The sequence below is a fragment of the Talpa occidentalis genome, unplaced genomic scaffold (genome assembly GCF_014898055.3).
Source record: "Talpa occidentalis isolate TD23 unplaced genomic scaffold, MPIMG_talOcc4v2.1 talOcc4.4, whole genome shotgun sequence".
Classification (NCBI taxonomy): Eukaryota; Metazoa; Chordata; class Mammalia; order Eulipotyphla; family Talpidae; genus Talpa; species Talpa occidentalis.
The window spans coordinates 56,079,028-56,094,184 of NW_023604295.1; the positions used below are offsets into that span (position 1 = coordinate 56,079,028).

General features: G+C 36.2%; 1 protein-coding gene across 9 annotated transcripts in view; it reads right to left on the reverse strand.

The window, feature by feature from the left end:
• BBX (BBX high mobility group box domain containing) overlaps nucleotides 1–15,157 on the reverse strand; it is a 267,523-nt gene that overhangs the window by 75,826 nt on the left and 176,540 nt on the right. For all 9 annotated transcript variants that reach the window (XM_054700626.1, XM_054700631.1, XM_054700630.1 and 6 more), the window contains 2 exons: nucleotides 9,982–10,152; nucleotides 5,232–5,474 (listed from right to left, as the gene is read on the reverse strand). In XM_054700626.1, coding sequence (XP_054556601.1) covers nucleotides 5,232–5,474; nucleotides 9,982–10,143 — 405 coding nt within the window. In that variant the 5' untranslated portion in view covers nucleotides 10,144–10,152. The remainder of the gene's footprint in view (nucleotides 1–5,231; nucleotides 5,475–9,981; nucleotides 10,153–15,157) is intronic.

The following is a 15,157-nucleotide window of genomic DNA, read 5'->3' on the forward strand; positions in this document are numbered from 1 at the left end:
ATGCTAAACAGATGTCACTAGCACTCAGATTTCCTGTTTCTTAATCGTGCTCTCTCCCCGCTCTAACATCGATCTGCTAGATAAATCCTTTCCCCCATAATCACTTCTCTCTTTCTTGCATATATTCCACCCACCCGCCTCAATCTCAATACTTTCTGAGCATCCAATTAGATGATAAAGACTCCTGGAGACGAAAAGAACATGAATGTCTCTTTTCAAATTGTTTACTAATTCGTAATTAGCCACACACACATATTCTTTCTTTTTACATATGGTCAATAAGTCTCACCCTGGCTCAGGCATGAAAATTGGTTTTTGCAAAGGGCCTATTAAAGGGAAAGCAACCTATGAGGTGAAGAATTAAGGGTTGGGAGTTAACTCTATCCCAATATTCGTACTCCATATTCTTAAACTCCATGTAAATGTTCAATGCCAAGGCAAGATCCACTAGTTCAATCAAGTCTATATTGCACAAGAGGATTAAGAATGTGAGAATAGAGAAAAGAATCATTGTCCTTAAGGAATTCAGAGGTTGCCTGAAGATGCCATAAATTCATGTAAAGACACATGTCAACAGCAGCAGTGTATGAATGCCCCATGAGGGTGAGGACCAAAGCAAAGAGAGCCTCAGCATGTGAGGATGTCTATCTGTCCTTGGAACTTGGCACTTCATCAATCACTTACTCTGATTCAGCTCATCAGAGACAAGAGAAAGGCTTAATCACTTGTTGTGATGAGGTTATTAGGAAAGGAATTACAGAGAAGGCTGAGGAAGGGAAAAATGAGGGGAAATTTGATACAGTCTGAAGCAAATAGCTGAGTGAACAAATTAGCACGCTGGTCAACCATGTGGGCAAAAATCCATCATCACAGGACTGGAAGAGGCAAACAGACAGGTCCCTCTCATACAGATTTCCAGGGTGGGGCTATTCATACAGGGGTGGGAGGGGAAGCTCATTATCCTCCAAGAACATCAATCACAAACTACTAGTCCTATCTCACAGATAAACTAACCTCTTGATAAAACTGATTTTCAAAATCTTCCACTGAAGTAAAAATTTAACTATGGTTTCCTTTGTTTCTATAAATTTCTAACCAATTAGATAACCTAAATGAATCTACTTTACAGATACAGCTCCTGACTTACACAAGGTATTTAGGAATTTTGGCTCCCTTCTCAGTTACCATCACATTTCATTGACAACAATAGGTCACTGTTATTTAGTAACAGTATTCATCACACCCCGTTTGTCCTTGTATATGACAATGGCATTATTATGTACCAAAAGACAATATTATATTAATGTTTTAAAAGCTGGGTCTCAACATCAAATAGTTTTCCAGATCATTTACAAGAATGGGAATTTGATCTAAAGCACCTTAATGCTAATGAAAGGTACCAACTATTGTCAGCTTGGAATTAGGGGGGGAGAGAAGGTGCTATCTAAACATCCAGCAGTATTTCTAGCTATTGTTAAAGTCTAAGTGAGAGTGAATGGCAACACCGTGAGATCAGTACTAAGAGACACCTTGGGAATGTCTACAGAAAGACCACCGATTCTAGGGCAAATGTGTGAAATAGTGTTATGAAAATACTACCAGAATTGTGGAGGAGAGATTACATAGGAAATTATCTGATTTTTTTAAGATATAAAAAACATTTTTTATTTTATAACTCTGCAGGGGATGATTAGAGAGCCCTAGCATAATGAATTCTGAAACAACTGTACCTCTGAATTCTGAGACAACTATACCTCTGAATTCTGAGACAGCTGTAACACCTCATAAGCAGGCAGAAATGACATTATATATGGATGGAAGAGGAGAGAAAGATATTTTAGAAATCACACCAATCTGTACTTCTTAGCTCTAGGATTTTTCCCTCATAAAAATTTAAAAGTTATCACTTAGATAATAAGATTCAAAAGTACTATCTGATCTGAACTATTGTTGCCAGATATCTTTAATAGTAAGAAAATCAGACTTTTTTTAATGACAAAACATTAAGTTTATGGTTTTTTCAAAACAAATTTTTCTATGCATTAGCCTGTAAAAATGTTTCTGTGCCACTGCAATAAAAATTACACACCTCAAAAAGTGATTTGACTAAGTAATTACTTATTTTAACGTGGACAAGTCCTCAAGGAATAACTGACTGCAAGAGAGTTGGCTACAGAAACAGAAGGGTCTAAATGTAGACTGGTATTCTTGTCCTTTAAGGATACATACACAAAGATACTAAAAGGAAACGTGAAACACTTCTCCACCTAATGGGCAGTGACACAGCAATCATAACCTGTGAACATCTACGGTACACCATTGTGCAACATTGCTGAATTGAAGGAAACAGCCCAGGTTATATTCTCAGGATAGTATTTTTTTAATTACTTATAACCAATTACTGCTTTAGTGAGATTCATCAGAGAACATTATACCTTCATTCAACCTTTTTTTTCCACAGTCCAAATCAGCACTGTGCAATAAATCAAGTAAGTGAAAACAAATCCAAAATGAGTGCTTCCTCTAAACAGATGAACTCATAGAAGATAATCAGGAGTAAAGGGGAGTCGGGGGAAATGTTTTACAGGGGAAAAAAAGGTTATATTAATTACTTTCCAAAGTTCTACTAATTACAACTCACTTTGGTTTTTCATTTTTAAAAAAAAGAGAGGAAAAAATAAGGTATTTCTCACTCAACTGATAATGGCAGATAGATACTGTCGAATATCAGGCAAGCGTTCACATGCATACTATGCTGAGAGAATATGTCTTGTGCCTAAGTAGAGAAGTTTTAAAATCAGGGGTTTGAAATTAGAAGGTGACCCACATAAAACAGAATTTTCAATGATTGCCCAGGAAGTTGGGGAGAGAGAGTTGTTGGGGGTTGCACCTTAAGGAACTAATAGAGACTATATGTATCATTAACAACCACCACAGGACCTAGTATATTGACGTGACTTAAGAAGTATTTGTTGATTACCCTGATACTCCAATTAAGGTTGCAATATTAATACAAAAAGGTACTAACACAACTAATTGCACTGTAATGTAATTTCAAAACCAATTAATAAAAATACACTGAAACAATGTCTTAGAAAATTGTGATTTAGAAACCATTTTGATTAGAAACCATTGTATGATGATTCTGAAAGTAACTGAACCTCCCACATTTTTCACAGGACAAAACATTTCATAAAAGCAACTAAAAACAACGCAAAGTATTAGCCACTTGTAGTAGATTGCAGGGGGCCACCTAACAGATCTCATTATAGCACCACAATGGCAAATATTATAAACCTACTTAAGTAATTAGTGAGGGATTTCCTGTATGAGAATAATACTTCCTCCTCTTAAAAGAGGCCACCTATTGGGGTTGTAAATTAGCATTATTTAAGAAAGGCAAACAATATACAGGAGACAGGCCGCATGTTATTAAAAAAACAGCAACAGAAAAACAAGTTCAAAAGTTTAATTATAGGAAGCTAATGCAGTTCCCTATGAGGTTTCAGATACTGTTTATGTTACCACATAAGCATGAGTATGAAAAGACCTGTGAACACTTCATGGGTAAATTTTACTATTAATTAATGCTATGCTACTGAAAATCTATAGAAACATTTACAATCATGTAGGTTACTGGAAAATTTTGATTTTCTATATCCCGTCTTTAACAATAGTCAACAACTGAAGTCTTTTTTAAAAATGCCATATAATTAACATACAACATTATATTAGTTTCACATGTACTCCTGAAATCTTATGTGATCATTAATTACACAGCGACTATGCTATTCACTTACTCGGGATTTAAATTTCCCTTAACATTATATAAGAAAATTTTATGTTCCATGTAGCTTGTTAACAACTCAATAAAACCACAGAAATTTAAAGATAATATTTTTCACATACTGTGATGTCTAATAAAATGTGTCACTTGAAACTATACTTTGCACCCCGCTGGTTCATCTTTTCAAAGAACTTAAAATGTTTGGATGGATCAAGACTGTAAGTTGTAATGCTGAAGAAATGTTAGAATTGTTCTTTTCAAGTTAACCACAATATTGTTGGCTTTTCCCTTGTTGGCTTAGTCTATTAAATAATACTTTTTAGACCCACACTGAACTCACATTAATTTCAGATAAATACACAGAGAGACCGATATACAATTTTTGAAAAAATTCAGTAACTACTATTGTTTTGGAGTTAACACCCCACCTTTTTGACTACTCTTCCTGCCTGGAAATGATTCTCACCAACTACTACCTACCCAATGTTTACACGCAAGCACACATCACACATATCCTGTTCACCATCATTCATTTGTTTACTGGTTTTAAATATTCATGCTGCACTACCTGCAGAATAGAAACAAGTCAAAGCACATCTCTTAATAATTATGTTTATGACAAAGTTTTAAAATAATTAGAGCTAGAAGGGATACAAACCTTTGTTCAACTTCCTCATTCCAACAACAACAAAAAAACAAACAAACAAAAAAAAAAAAAAAAAAAAAAACAAAAACAGAGACCCAGGGGCCTCCCTGGTGGCGCAAGGGATTAAGCACAGCACTATGAAGCTATCTGAAGCCCCTGTAGTATAAGTTCGATCCCCAGCCGGTCGGCCAGGGAGCTACCTACATGGCACAGCAGACCTCTCCTGTCTTGCCCACTGCTCCCCTCAGCAGTGTTTTCAGTCAGTCTACCTATTCTGCTCCTCACTCTGTCTCTGGTGAATCCTCTCACCCTCCTGCACCTCTGGCCTGTACCCCAGTTCTTACATGCATAAATAAACAAATCTTTAAAAAAAAAAAAAGAAAAAACAGAGACTCAGAGGTTGACTTAAATAAGATCATAAAGCTTTTTAGCATCAGAGACAGATCAAGACTCTTTCCCATGACACAACACCAGAAGTTGAGTTCCTAGAAAAACTTAAAAAAAAAAGGAAAAAACACTATTCATAATAAATAAGACATGTTTCATAAAAATTCATCCTCAATATCACTGGGGTATATATAATTAGAAAAAAAAACTTCTTGGCAGTAATTGTTCTTGACACCTACACCAGTATTTGCAAGGTGGATTTGAAACTCGGCTCTTATGTTTTCACTTAACACTCAATTCAGAATTCACTTTCCAGCTTAGAGACATTCAGCTGATACTTCATACTTGCTGAATGGGGATTACAAGATTGGTTGCTCACAGCCACCCTAAAACTTTCTCATTATGACCTACCTCCTTGGCCATGTCTGTGTATTTCTGCTTTTCTTTAGGATCCAGAACAGCCCACCAATCAGCTAGTATCTTGGTAGCACCTCGGTTATCAAGCCTAGGGTGTTCCTGACGTACAAGGGAGCGATGGCGTTTGCAAAATAAGAGAAATGCATTCATTGGTCTCCGGGCTCGCTGTTCTGGAGATTCATCATCTTCAGTCTCACCAACATCTTGCTCTAGGCCATCAGTTCCAAGAAGCTGAACCTATTACCAACCAAAACAAAAGCCAGATATTTAACATCTCTTTGAAAGTCTTTTCAGATTGTACTTCTTAATCCACTCAACAACTTACAAATTGAAAAAAACGATCTCTAAAAAATCAACTGTTAGTGGTTAGTAACCAATGTCATGATGTATTCTCCTATCAGTTTCTAAGGCAACTTGTGATTGGCTCTATTACAACATATATTACATTGTGCTATAATTGCTTATTTTTTTCTCTTGAATAGTGACTGAGCTGAGGACAAAAGTTCTCTTATTTACCTTTACAACCACAGTGTCTAGTTCAACATCTAGTATAAAATTAATACTTAACTCCTGATGAATAACTCCATTATGTATATAGATCTCAAAATAAATAATATTCACACCAAATACATGAATATTAGTTCTTTCTCATCTGTAAAATGTAATTTTCTGCATACAGTAAGAAGAAAATGTTTAAAATGAAATTAAATAATAAAAAATAGAGAATACTCAAAATATTTGAGCACATCACAAGTAGGTAGAGCCTTCTACCATAAAAATCCAAACCGACATTATTTGAAGGAAGAACTACGTAGTTAATTTCAAGCTCAGAAATACCAAACTTTTTTTTTTTTAAACCAAGCCTTTGAGGAGATAGATATATACAGTGCTATGAATTTTAACACACATATATAAATTTATGTAATCACTATCACAATCAGATAAAGAACTGCTCGACATTTCTCAAGCATTATTTTGGGATACAAAATAATAACCACTGATCTATTCTTCATCCTGTAGTTACATTTTTCTTTTTTTTTTTTTTAACGGGAAGTATTATTGTTTTACATCCTTTTTAGTGCTTTGACAATATAGGATGTCCCCCCTCGGGTGGAGTCACTGTTAGCAGTAGCACTCCCACAACCAAAACACCCACAGTCCTCAACCAAAGTCCTGTGAGCACCCCCTCCCCCTTTTCTTTCCCCCTTTGGATGTCTCAGATCTATGGTCAGTTTTCAAGGGGTGGTTTTAAAGTCAGTCTTTGATCCTTTGTTTGTTTTCTCTATATTTCATATATGACACCATCTATCCAGTATTTATCTTTCTCCTGTCTTATTTAGCTTAGCATAATCCCTTCCCGCTCCATCCGTGTTGCTGCAATTGACATGAGTTATCTTTATTGATCAGTGAACAGCATTCCATCATGACTATATCCCACATCTTCTTATCCACTGATTTGTTTTGGGGCACTTAGGTTGTTTCCATACTTTGGTTACTGTAAAGAGCTGCAATAAACATTGGAGTGCAGGTTTCCTCTCAAAGTAGTGTTTTTACATTCTTTGAATAGATAGCTAGGAGTGGAAGCGCTGGGTCATATGGCAGATCCATTTTTAGTCTTTCGAGAAACCACACTGATTTCCATAGGGCTGGACCAGTCTACATTTCCACCAAGAGTATAAGAAAGGTCCCTTAATATCAAACTCACTTGTCTAGTGAAATACTATGGTAATAGGAATAAGCTACCCTCCCTTTTCCTAAGCTTCATTCAATTTAAGGTCTTCAAGGTCTTCTGCAAACCTCTCATGCTGCCCCTTCCATTCGTGTAATTCTCATTACCTCTGCCCTAGTACTGCTCTGACTTAAGGCCTATTCTTCCTGTTTTTAATTCCTTATAATACCTCCTGCACATGACTGCAGTTAAAATTTCTAAAGGCACATCTTTGATCACAGAATCCCAAAATACCTTAGGGTTGCTAAATATCTTCTAAGGTTAAAATAGGATTCAACGATATTTCTTGGAAATAGTACAACTATGACAGAAGCTCAGAATGGTTACTGAAACCATTTCTCTAACTTCTTATTTCATAGTTAAAATCAAGAAGGATTGAGGTAGCTGTTAGTCTGCATTATATAGTAGGGCAGGAGTTCTTAAACTTGAATGTACACTGGAATCCCTGGAGGTCTTGATAAAACCCAGATTGTTAGGTTCCATTCCCAGAGTTTCTGATTCTGGAGATCTGAGTGGGCCTTGAGAATTTCCTATTTCTAACAGTTCCCAAGTGATGCTGATGTTGCTAGTCTGAGGATCACACTCCGAGGATCACCACTACTATATGGCAACCATGTTCTTTTATAAAATGTCTATTGGAAACTGTTATAGAAAGATATTCTAGGACAAATGACTAGCTTAATTCAATTTGGAAGTTTTTAAGATGATTTTTAAGTTTAAATGAGTATTGGAAATGCATTTAATTAATCATCAATTAACTGCACATACAAATAGTACAGAACAATCTTGAAGTCGTAGCTATCTGATTTGGAAATGCATTAGGGATTATTATCTGGGGTAAAGGCTAAAGATGCATCTTCCTCATTATGTATACAATCAGTAGCAATGATTTGCATTTTCAAGGGATTTCTATTTAGCATTCTAAAACTAAGAAGTTAGAGAAAAATCAGGAATTTTTAAAAAAGTAGGCTGAAAAGTAATTATATTTTCCCCTACAAAAAAGAATAACTTTTGATTCAGTTACTAAATTATAAAGCTCAAACCAAGAGCTAGAAAAAGAGATAAATAAGACAAACTTCTGGCCCAAGGAGTTTACTGTCTTAGAGGAGAGAAGGATATATAAACAAATAAATTTGAAAACAGTATGATGACTGCATAAAGGAACCAGTCTGATAATGAAGCATGAGTGAATGGGTAGAAGCACAGTAAGTCTCCCTAGAAAGGTGGTGTTGGAGATAAATTTTGAAGATGAATCAGAATATGTCAGGTAGTAAATGGAGAGACAGGGAACTGACAGGAATTAAGGCTAGATGGTTTATTTGTTGTTTTTTTTTAAGATTTATTTATATATGCATGTAAGAACTGGGGTGTAAGACAGAGCCACAGGCGGTGAGAGGAATCACCAGAGAGAGTGGGGAGCAGAACAGCAGATTGACTGAAATACACTGCTCAGGGGAGCAGTGGGTGAGGCAGGAGAGATCTGCTGTGCCATGTAGGTTAGCTCCCTGGCCATATGGGGATCGAACTCTGAGGCCCCTGGATGGTTTATTTGAAGGCAGACATGTAGTTCAGTAGGACTGATTTACAAAAGGTTGTAACAGGGATCTAAAACATGAGATTATAGAAGAAGATATGGCCAATTCCTAAGAATGTGCTCTGCCATGTTTCAAAACATACATTTAATCCTATGAGTGAGTGGTTTCATACTGTATGGACCAATGGGTGACCAATGTAGACATGGGCTTCCATTTTTGTCAAGTATGAGCAAGTTATTAACCACTATTAACTACTATTTAGTATTAATAAAAAAGGTTATTAGTACTATTTAATATTATAACTATTTCATTAAATTAAAAACATTAAATTATTTATCTTCCACTTAGGACCCGGTTACACTTTGTACTAAATCAACACTAGTACCAGACCAGGACAGGGAAACCACATCTGGATGCAATGGAGAGTTCTGAATAGCTTTAAGCCAAGGAAAAGGCATTGTTAGATCTCTTTTTTAAGGTAATTCCTGTCTACAGCATAGAGTATGAATCCTACTAGCAAAACTAGAAGCAACCAAAACTAGAGAAACCTATAAAAAAAGTCACTCTACTTGTTCAGGCTCGAAAAAGATCAGGGCTGAATCAAATAATGAGTAGCAATAATGAGAATAAAGAACAGAGACCATATTTATGAGGAAGAACCAAGGCTGACTGGGATATAAGTGGATTTACAAATTATAAAAGTGTTTCTACCCTGGGTGGCAAGATTCCTTCATGCACAAAAGGGATACTTTTGCTCAAATGAGAGAAATTAGATCTGAGGTGAGCAGAAAGATTAGTATTGAGTAGGCTGAACCTGAGGTGGATATGGGGTGTTATAGGAACTAAACAACACAGGCTTTCTAAAGGGAGGCCTCATCTGGGGTAGCAAACTGCATCACTGGTACAGAGAAGTAAGACTAAGGGTGGGGATGAGATCACTGAATGAAGAATGAAAGCAGGTTTTAATGACTTTATTCTTTCACACAATAGCTGTTTACTGGGCACCTGATATGGACCAGGTGATGCAGACAGCAGTGAGCACATAAGTCCTTCAGGAAGCCCTCATGAAGCAAAAGCAGAAAAGCAGCCCAAACCAGCCTTCCATTTTAAATGGATCCCTCTGTTGCTATGCTGAGAACAGACTGCAGAAGGGCAAGAGCAGAGGAAGGGGGAGAGGCAGAATGCAGTAATATGCAGTAGAAATGGTGGTGGCCCGGATCAAGACTGCAGTCATGATGTGGTTGAGAAGCTTTTTCAAATTGAGAACAACTTATTGTGGCAGACTGAGAATTTGCTGATAGACGGATGAAAGTGACATCTGAGCAAGTCTGACAAACCTCAATGTTGGGAGTTGCCATTTACTGCAAAAGGATGCACGTTAAGCAGACTTTTAGTAATGCGTCTTTTGCACCATACATGTTCACCGTAGTTTCTAATATGAGCATAAATTTTAAATTTCTATAGTAAACAGAGGAATTACCTTATCAATATCTTCCTCTTCGTCTTCCTCCTCCTCTTCTTCTGAAAAATCAAGAAGTTTCTTTGCTAGTAATGGATGCCACTGAAGACACTTTCTTTTTGGTCTTTTTCCAGTCCCTTCTCCTTCTGCTGAATGATCTTTATTTCTATTACTGCCTTTCATTACTAAGACCTGTGGTCAAAGAAGGGAAAAGAGAAAATAGAGAAAAATCAAAGTAAATTTAGTTTCCTTAGCTTTAATCACATTATAGTTTTAATGACTAAACTATCTAGTAGCTCAAGCATTTATTGGATTCAGTGAGAATCCTAAGTACATAATTAAACATTCATTTCAGTGGGGCAAATTTGGGCTAATAATTTTTTTTTAATGAATTCTACTTCCTTCCACTCTTTAACTTCAGAACTCAAAACCCAAATAAAACTTTAGGATGGTTACAAGTCACAGTCACTTGTACACATTTACTCAGGGTAGTTAGTGTTTTTCGCAGTTTTACATCAGAAGAATACAAGTGATGTCTCTTAGGGGAGTAGAGCAGCTCAGAGGTGGCCCGTCACATGTTCTCTGAGGATTTCTATTTTATTATTAACAATTTACATGAATTTTGCATCCTACACTATGATAAATCTGAGCTTGGAGTACTCCTAAGTAACATAAGTGCTTTGTACATGTTTTAGATTTAAAATAAAATTGTCTCATAGGATGACAAACACTGTTCTAAAACTAGCTTTGCGCAGCCTCCAAGCATCCAGAACATCAACACTGTAGGTCACTTAGCCGAAAGAGCACTTTCTATGCCATGGATGGCGCAAGAAATCACAAATACCTCTTCATTACATTTGTACTGCAATCGGGTAACAAAGTATAGTTCCCTAGGCGTTTTTTTCCTCTGAATGGGTGACTGGCTGACACAGCTAAGTAGCAGCCAAGTTATGAATGTGACAAAATCTTTTAGAAGCCTCAGATTCTAATTATTTTTCAATGCACTTTAAAACTATTTTGCACATGCAAATCAAAACCACAGTGAGGTACCACCTCAATCCCATGAAAACAGTTCCCATAAAATACCCTAAACAACAAGCGTTGGAAAGAATTTGGTGAAAAAGGAACTTTCGTACACTGTTGGTAGGCATGTAGACTGACCCAGTCCCTACGAAAATATTGAAAATTATATTTACCATATGATCCAGCAATTCCCCTCTTAGGAATCTACCCGAGCAATGTAAAAACACTAATTCAAAGGGAAATATGCACTCCTATGTTCACTGCAACACTAGTTTTAACAGCCAAGTCACAGAAGCAACCCAAGTGCCCAACGACAGACTGGTGAATTAAGAAGATATAGTGTATTTGCACAATGGAATACTACTCAGCTATTTAAAAAAAAAAAAAAAAGATGAACTTTTGTCATATGTTAACAACATGGACAGAACTGGGGGGAATTATTCCAAGTGAAGCAGTCAAATGGAGAAAGATAAATACTGGATGATTTCACTCATATATGAAATACAAAGAAAGGAAATGAACTAACAAAACTAAACCAAAACAAACCTTACAAGTATGTCTGCAGAACTGAGGTTACTAGAGGTTTAGAGATGTTGTGGGGTTGCAGGTAAAGAGACAATGGAGCCCAGTTGTTGGACTATGGGTGCTTTGATATTCAGAGTGGTGTGGCAACCAACATCTAAGGACGCATGAACCTACTCCCCTAAATAATATACTGCTGTAAACTAATGTTACCTCAATAAAATTTTTTAAATTATTTTCTCAATGATGAAACAATACATTTATAATTATAAAGGTGAAAATAGCATAAAATGAGGTTTATCTTCTCTATCACTTCCAAACCCACATTCCGGAAATAAACTAGTTTTTTATATGCTTTATCACAACTTTCGTTCTGATTTGATATTCTCACTCATTATTTGAAGTAACAATATACAAATATTGCTTATATTCATACAAATATTCAAATTGTAGTTGCCATCAATCTCAATGGTTGGTGCTGAAATCACAAGGTAGTGATTTCTTTTTCATCAGTGTATGTTTGCATTGGTCCAAATGCTCGCAGGTGATAGCGAATACACTTTCAATGCCATGCTGGTGAAACTGGAGGCCATGAACGTTCATAAAGCTTCAAGGTTCATCCAGTTCTCAAGCCTTAAAATGATCTGACATAGGAAAATTTATCCTTCTTGTTTTTAGATTCAGTGTCGTGTTTAGGTCTTCCTCACTTCAAAATAAAATATATATATATATTCACCATTATTTCCTTTTAGAATTTGCATGACTTAATTCTCAAAAAAATTTAAGTATCTGATAAATCTGACCATCATTCTGATAAAAGTGTGCTCTTTTTTCCAAATAGACAGGCAACTGTCCTAACACCATTTACTAAATTATTCAGCTTGTCCCCCATTCCTTTGAAATGTCAGTTTTATTCTATAAAAACATTACCACACGTGCATGAGTCTACTTCTGGAATTCTCTTCTGCTAATAATCATCTCCTTGATTTGTCTGTCCTTTGACAAATTTTAATATCCTTAGGGATTATATCATTCTGTACTTTTTTATATACAAAAATATCAGTAAACATAGCCATTTAAACTTTTAAATTGCATCAGTCATGCTCTTCTATGTCACTATACCTTGATGACTCTCATGAAGTAACTAGGTGATACTCCAAGTAAGAATGTATCACAATTTAATCATTCTACTATTAATGGACATTCAGATTATTTCTTGTACTATAAGAAACAGTCATTATAACAAAAATCCTCCATTAATTTATTAAGAGCCATGTCTAGTTAAAAAAAAAGTGAGTGGAAGATAAGAAAAACATGTTACTGTGGTTTTCTTAGCAAGAAATTTCTGCTGAATATCTGAAACAATTACATGATTCGTGTGGTTGCCTCAAGAGTATAAGAAGTTATTGAAAACTCTAAATGGATTTAGTTATCTAGTGTGCTCTTAATAAATGAACAAAGATTTCTTGTGAGCCAACAGACCATTTAACAATTCCCTTTCTATTTACAAATAAAATCTTGCAAAAGAAGGAAACTCAATTTCCAAAATTACCAAAGCTTTACAGAGAAAAGAAGAAACGGTTATTTTTGTGGCTTATTAATCATGTCAGGATGAGCTTCTTGAATGGTAATTAAACCCATACTGGGGTCCCAATATTTTATAAGATAACACATTTTTAAACAGTTAAAGAAATCAATGGGAAACTCTAAGTCAGGCAGCTGTTACCAACTGGAGATGTCTACATGATTGCTAGTGCCTAAAAAAAAAAAAAAAGTCACTTAGCCTAAAGAGTTTTGATTGCTATTTAATTATATGTGGAAGAGTTTATGTGCCTGTGTGTGTGTATACACACTTATACACATAAATTCAATATTCAAATAGAAAAAAATATCAGTAATCAAATTAATGGATGGTGTATGTGGCTTTGGGTTTAAAATAATCACTTTCATGATCACCACCACCACCCCTCCCAAAACACTGCTTAAATTCTTTCTTTATAGCTAACATGCCACTTCAAACATTTTATCTTTTCTAATACTCTAAAATTAATCTTTCCCAGAAATATACCAGAAAGACTTTGTATTGCTAATGACACTACATTTCTTTTAAATTACATTAATTTGGAACAACCTATAACTTCATCACCAGGCCTTTTCCTTAATGATCCAAAGATCAGTTAGTTGTGAGGGCTGTTACAAGTAACCATATGAACACCCTTGCTAAATTACAGTGATACTTCCTATACTAAAATGTCTTCAAGTTTAACCCCCATCTTCTTCCTCCCCCTGAATTCAGCTATTTTTTTTTTCTGAGGGGGAAGGGTGCAGGGGCTGGAAACTATGTATAACACTGGTGTGCAGACAAGGTGCATGGTATGTGCGAGAACCATCAGTAATCTGAGCTTCAGGAGAAGTAAAGCTGACAATCCCTGGCACAGTGCCCAGAAGAGGAGCAAAATAAATATTTTTAGCATGAATGAAAGATGTATAAATAAGTGAGCTGCAGGTAGTATACCTTGAAAAAAGAGTCAGGAAAAGTGTAACTGATATAATGACTACAAAATATCTCAAACTATAAACCAGATACTTTAATAATTTATAATGATCTAATTACTTTTTAATTCCCTATGGATCTGTTTTCAAACTGTTGAAAGAAGACCAAAAGTGGGGGTAAATGATGCTCCTGATTATCATCCAGAAGTAAGGAAATGAAAAAATGGAAGAAAAAGTGGGAAAGACAGGGCAAAGAAGGCAGAAGTTTGAGATTTAACCTATGGCTTACACCTTATTTATTTCACCAATGAGGAAGAAAAATTTTTAATTTTCCTAACAGAGGACTACCCATGTAATTATTTTGCCACTAAAACTCCACAAGTTGTAAAGTTTGGCCCCTTGATACAACTCTAGAATAACTAAAATCACATTACTCAATGATCAGGTTACTTCATGATCTGTACTTGAGTCAGTATCATCAAATTATGCTGCTAAGATTGTCAAATATGGGGCCTCCCCGGTGGCGCAGTGGTAGAGCGCTGGGTTGCGAAGCTGCCCGCGGCCTCTGCAGCGCCGGTTCAATCCCCGGCTGCTCCCCGGCCACCGGAGGAGGGTCCCACATGGTGCGCAGACCTCTCCTGCCGCCCGCTGCTCCCCTCAGCAGTGTACTTCGGTCCTTCTGCCTGCTCTGCTCCCCGCTCTGGCTCTGGTGAATTCTCTCACCCTCCCGCGCTTCTGACTGTACCCAGTGCATGTATAAACAAAACGAACAAACAAGCAAACAAATAAATAAAGAAAAACATGCCTCTATTAAAAAAAAAAAAAAAAAAAAAGATTGTCAAATATGGACACTGAAGGTCCCTATCCAAAATACTAAATATTTACCTTGTAAAAGCAAACCAACCTACTTATGCCCTTTTCTATGCCAGGATGAGTGACCCTAATTAGATACTCATTGTACTGAATTAAATGTAAATCAACTTGGTGATAAAGTAGGAAAAACTTCATTGAACTGTATTCTTCAATTGCAACAATCCCACCGAGGAAGATGTAGGGTAAGGAAAAATGTCAGGCTGTTCTGCCCTCCTGCCATCAGGATAGATGATGGATCCTTGCGGTCCTGAATGCATGCCTTACAGCAGACACCTGGAATAGGGTG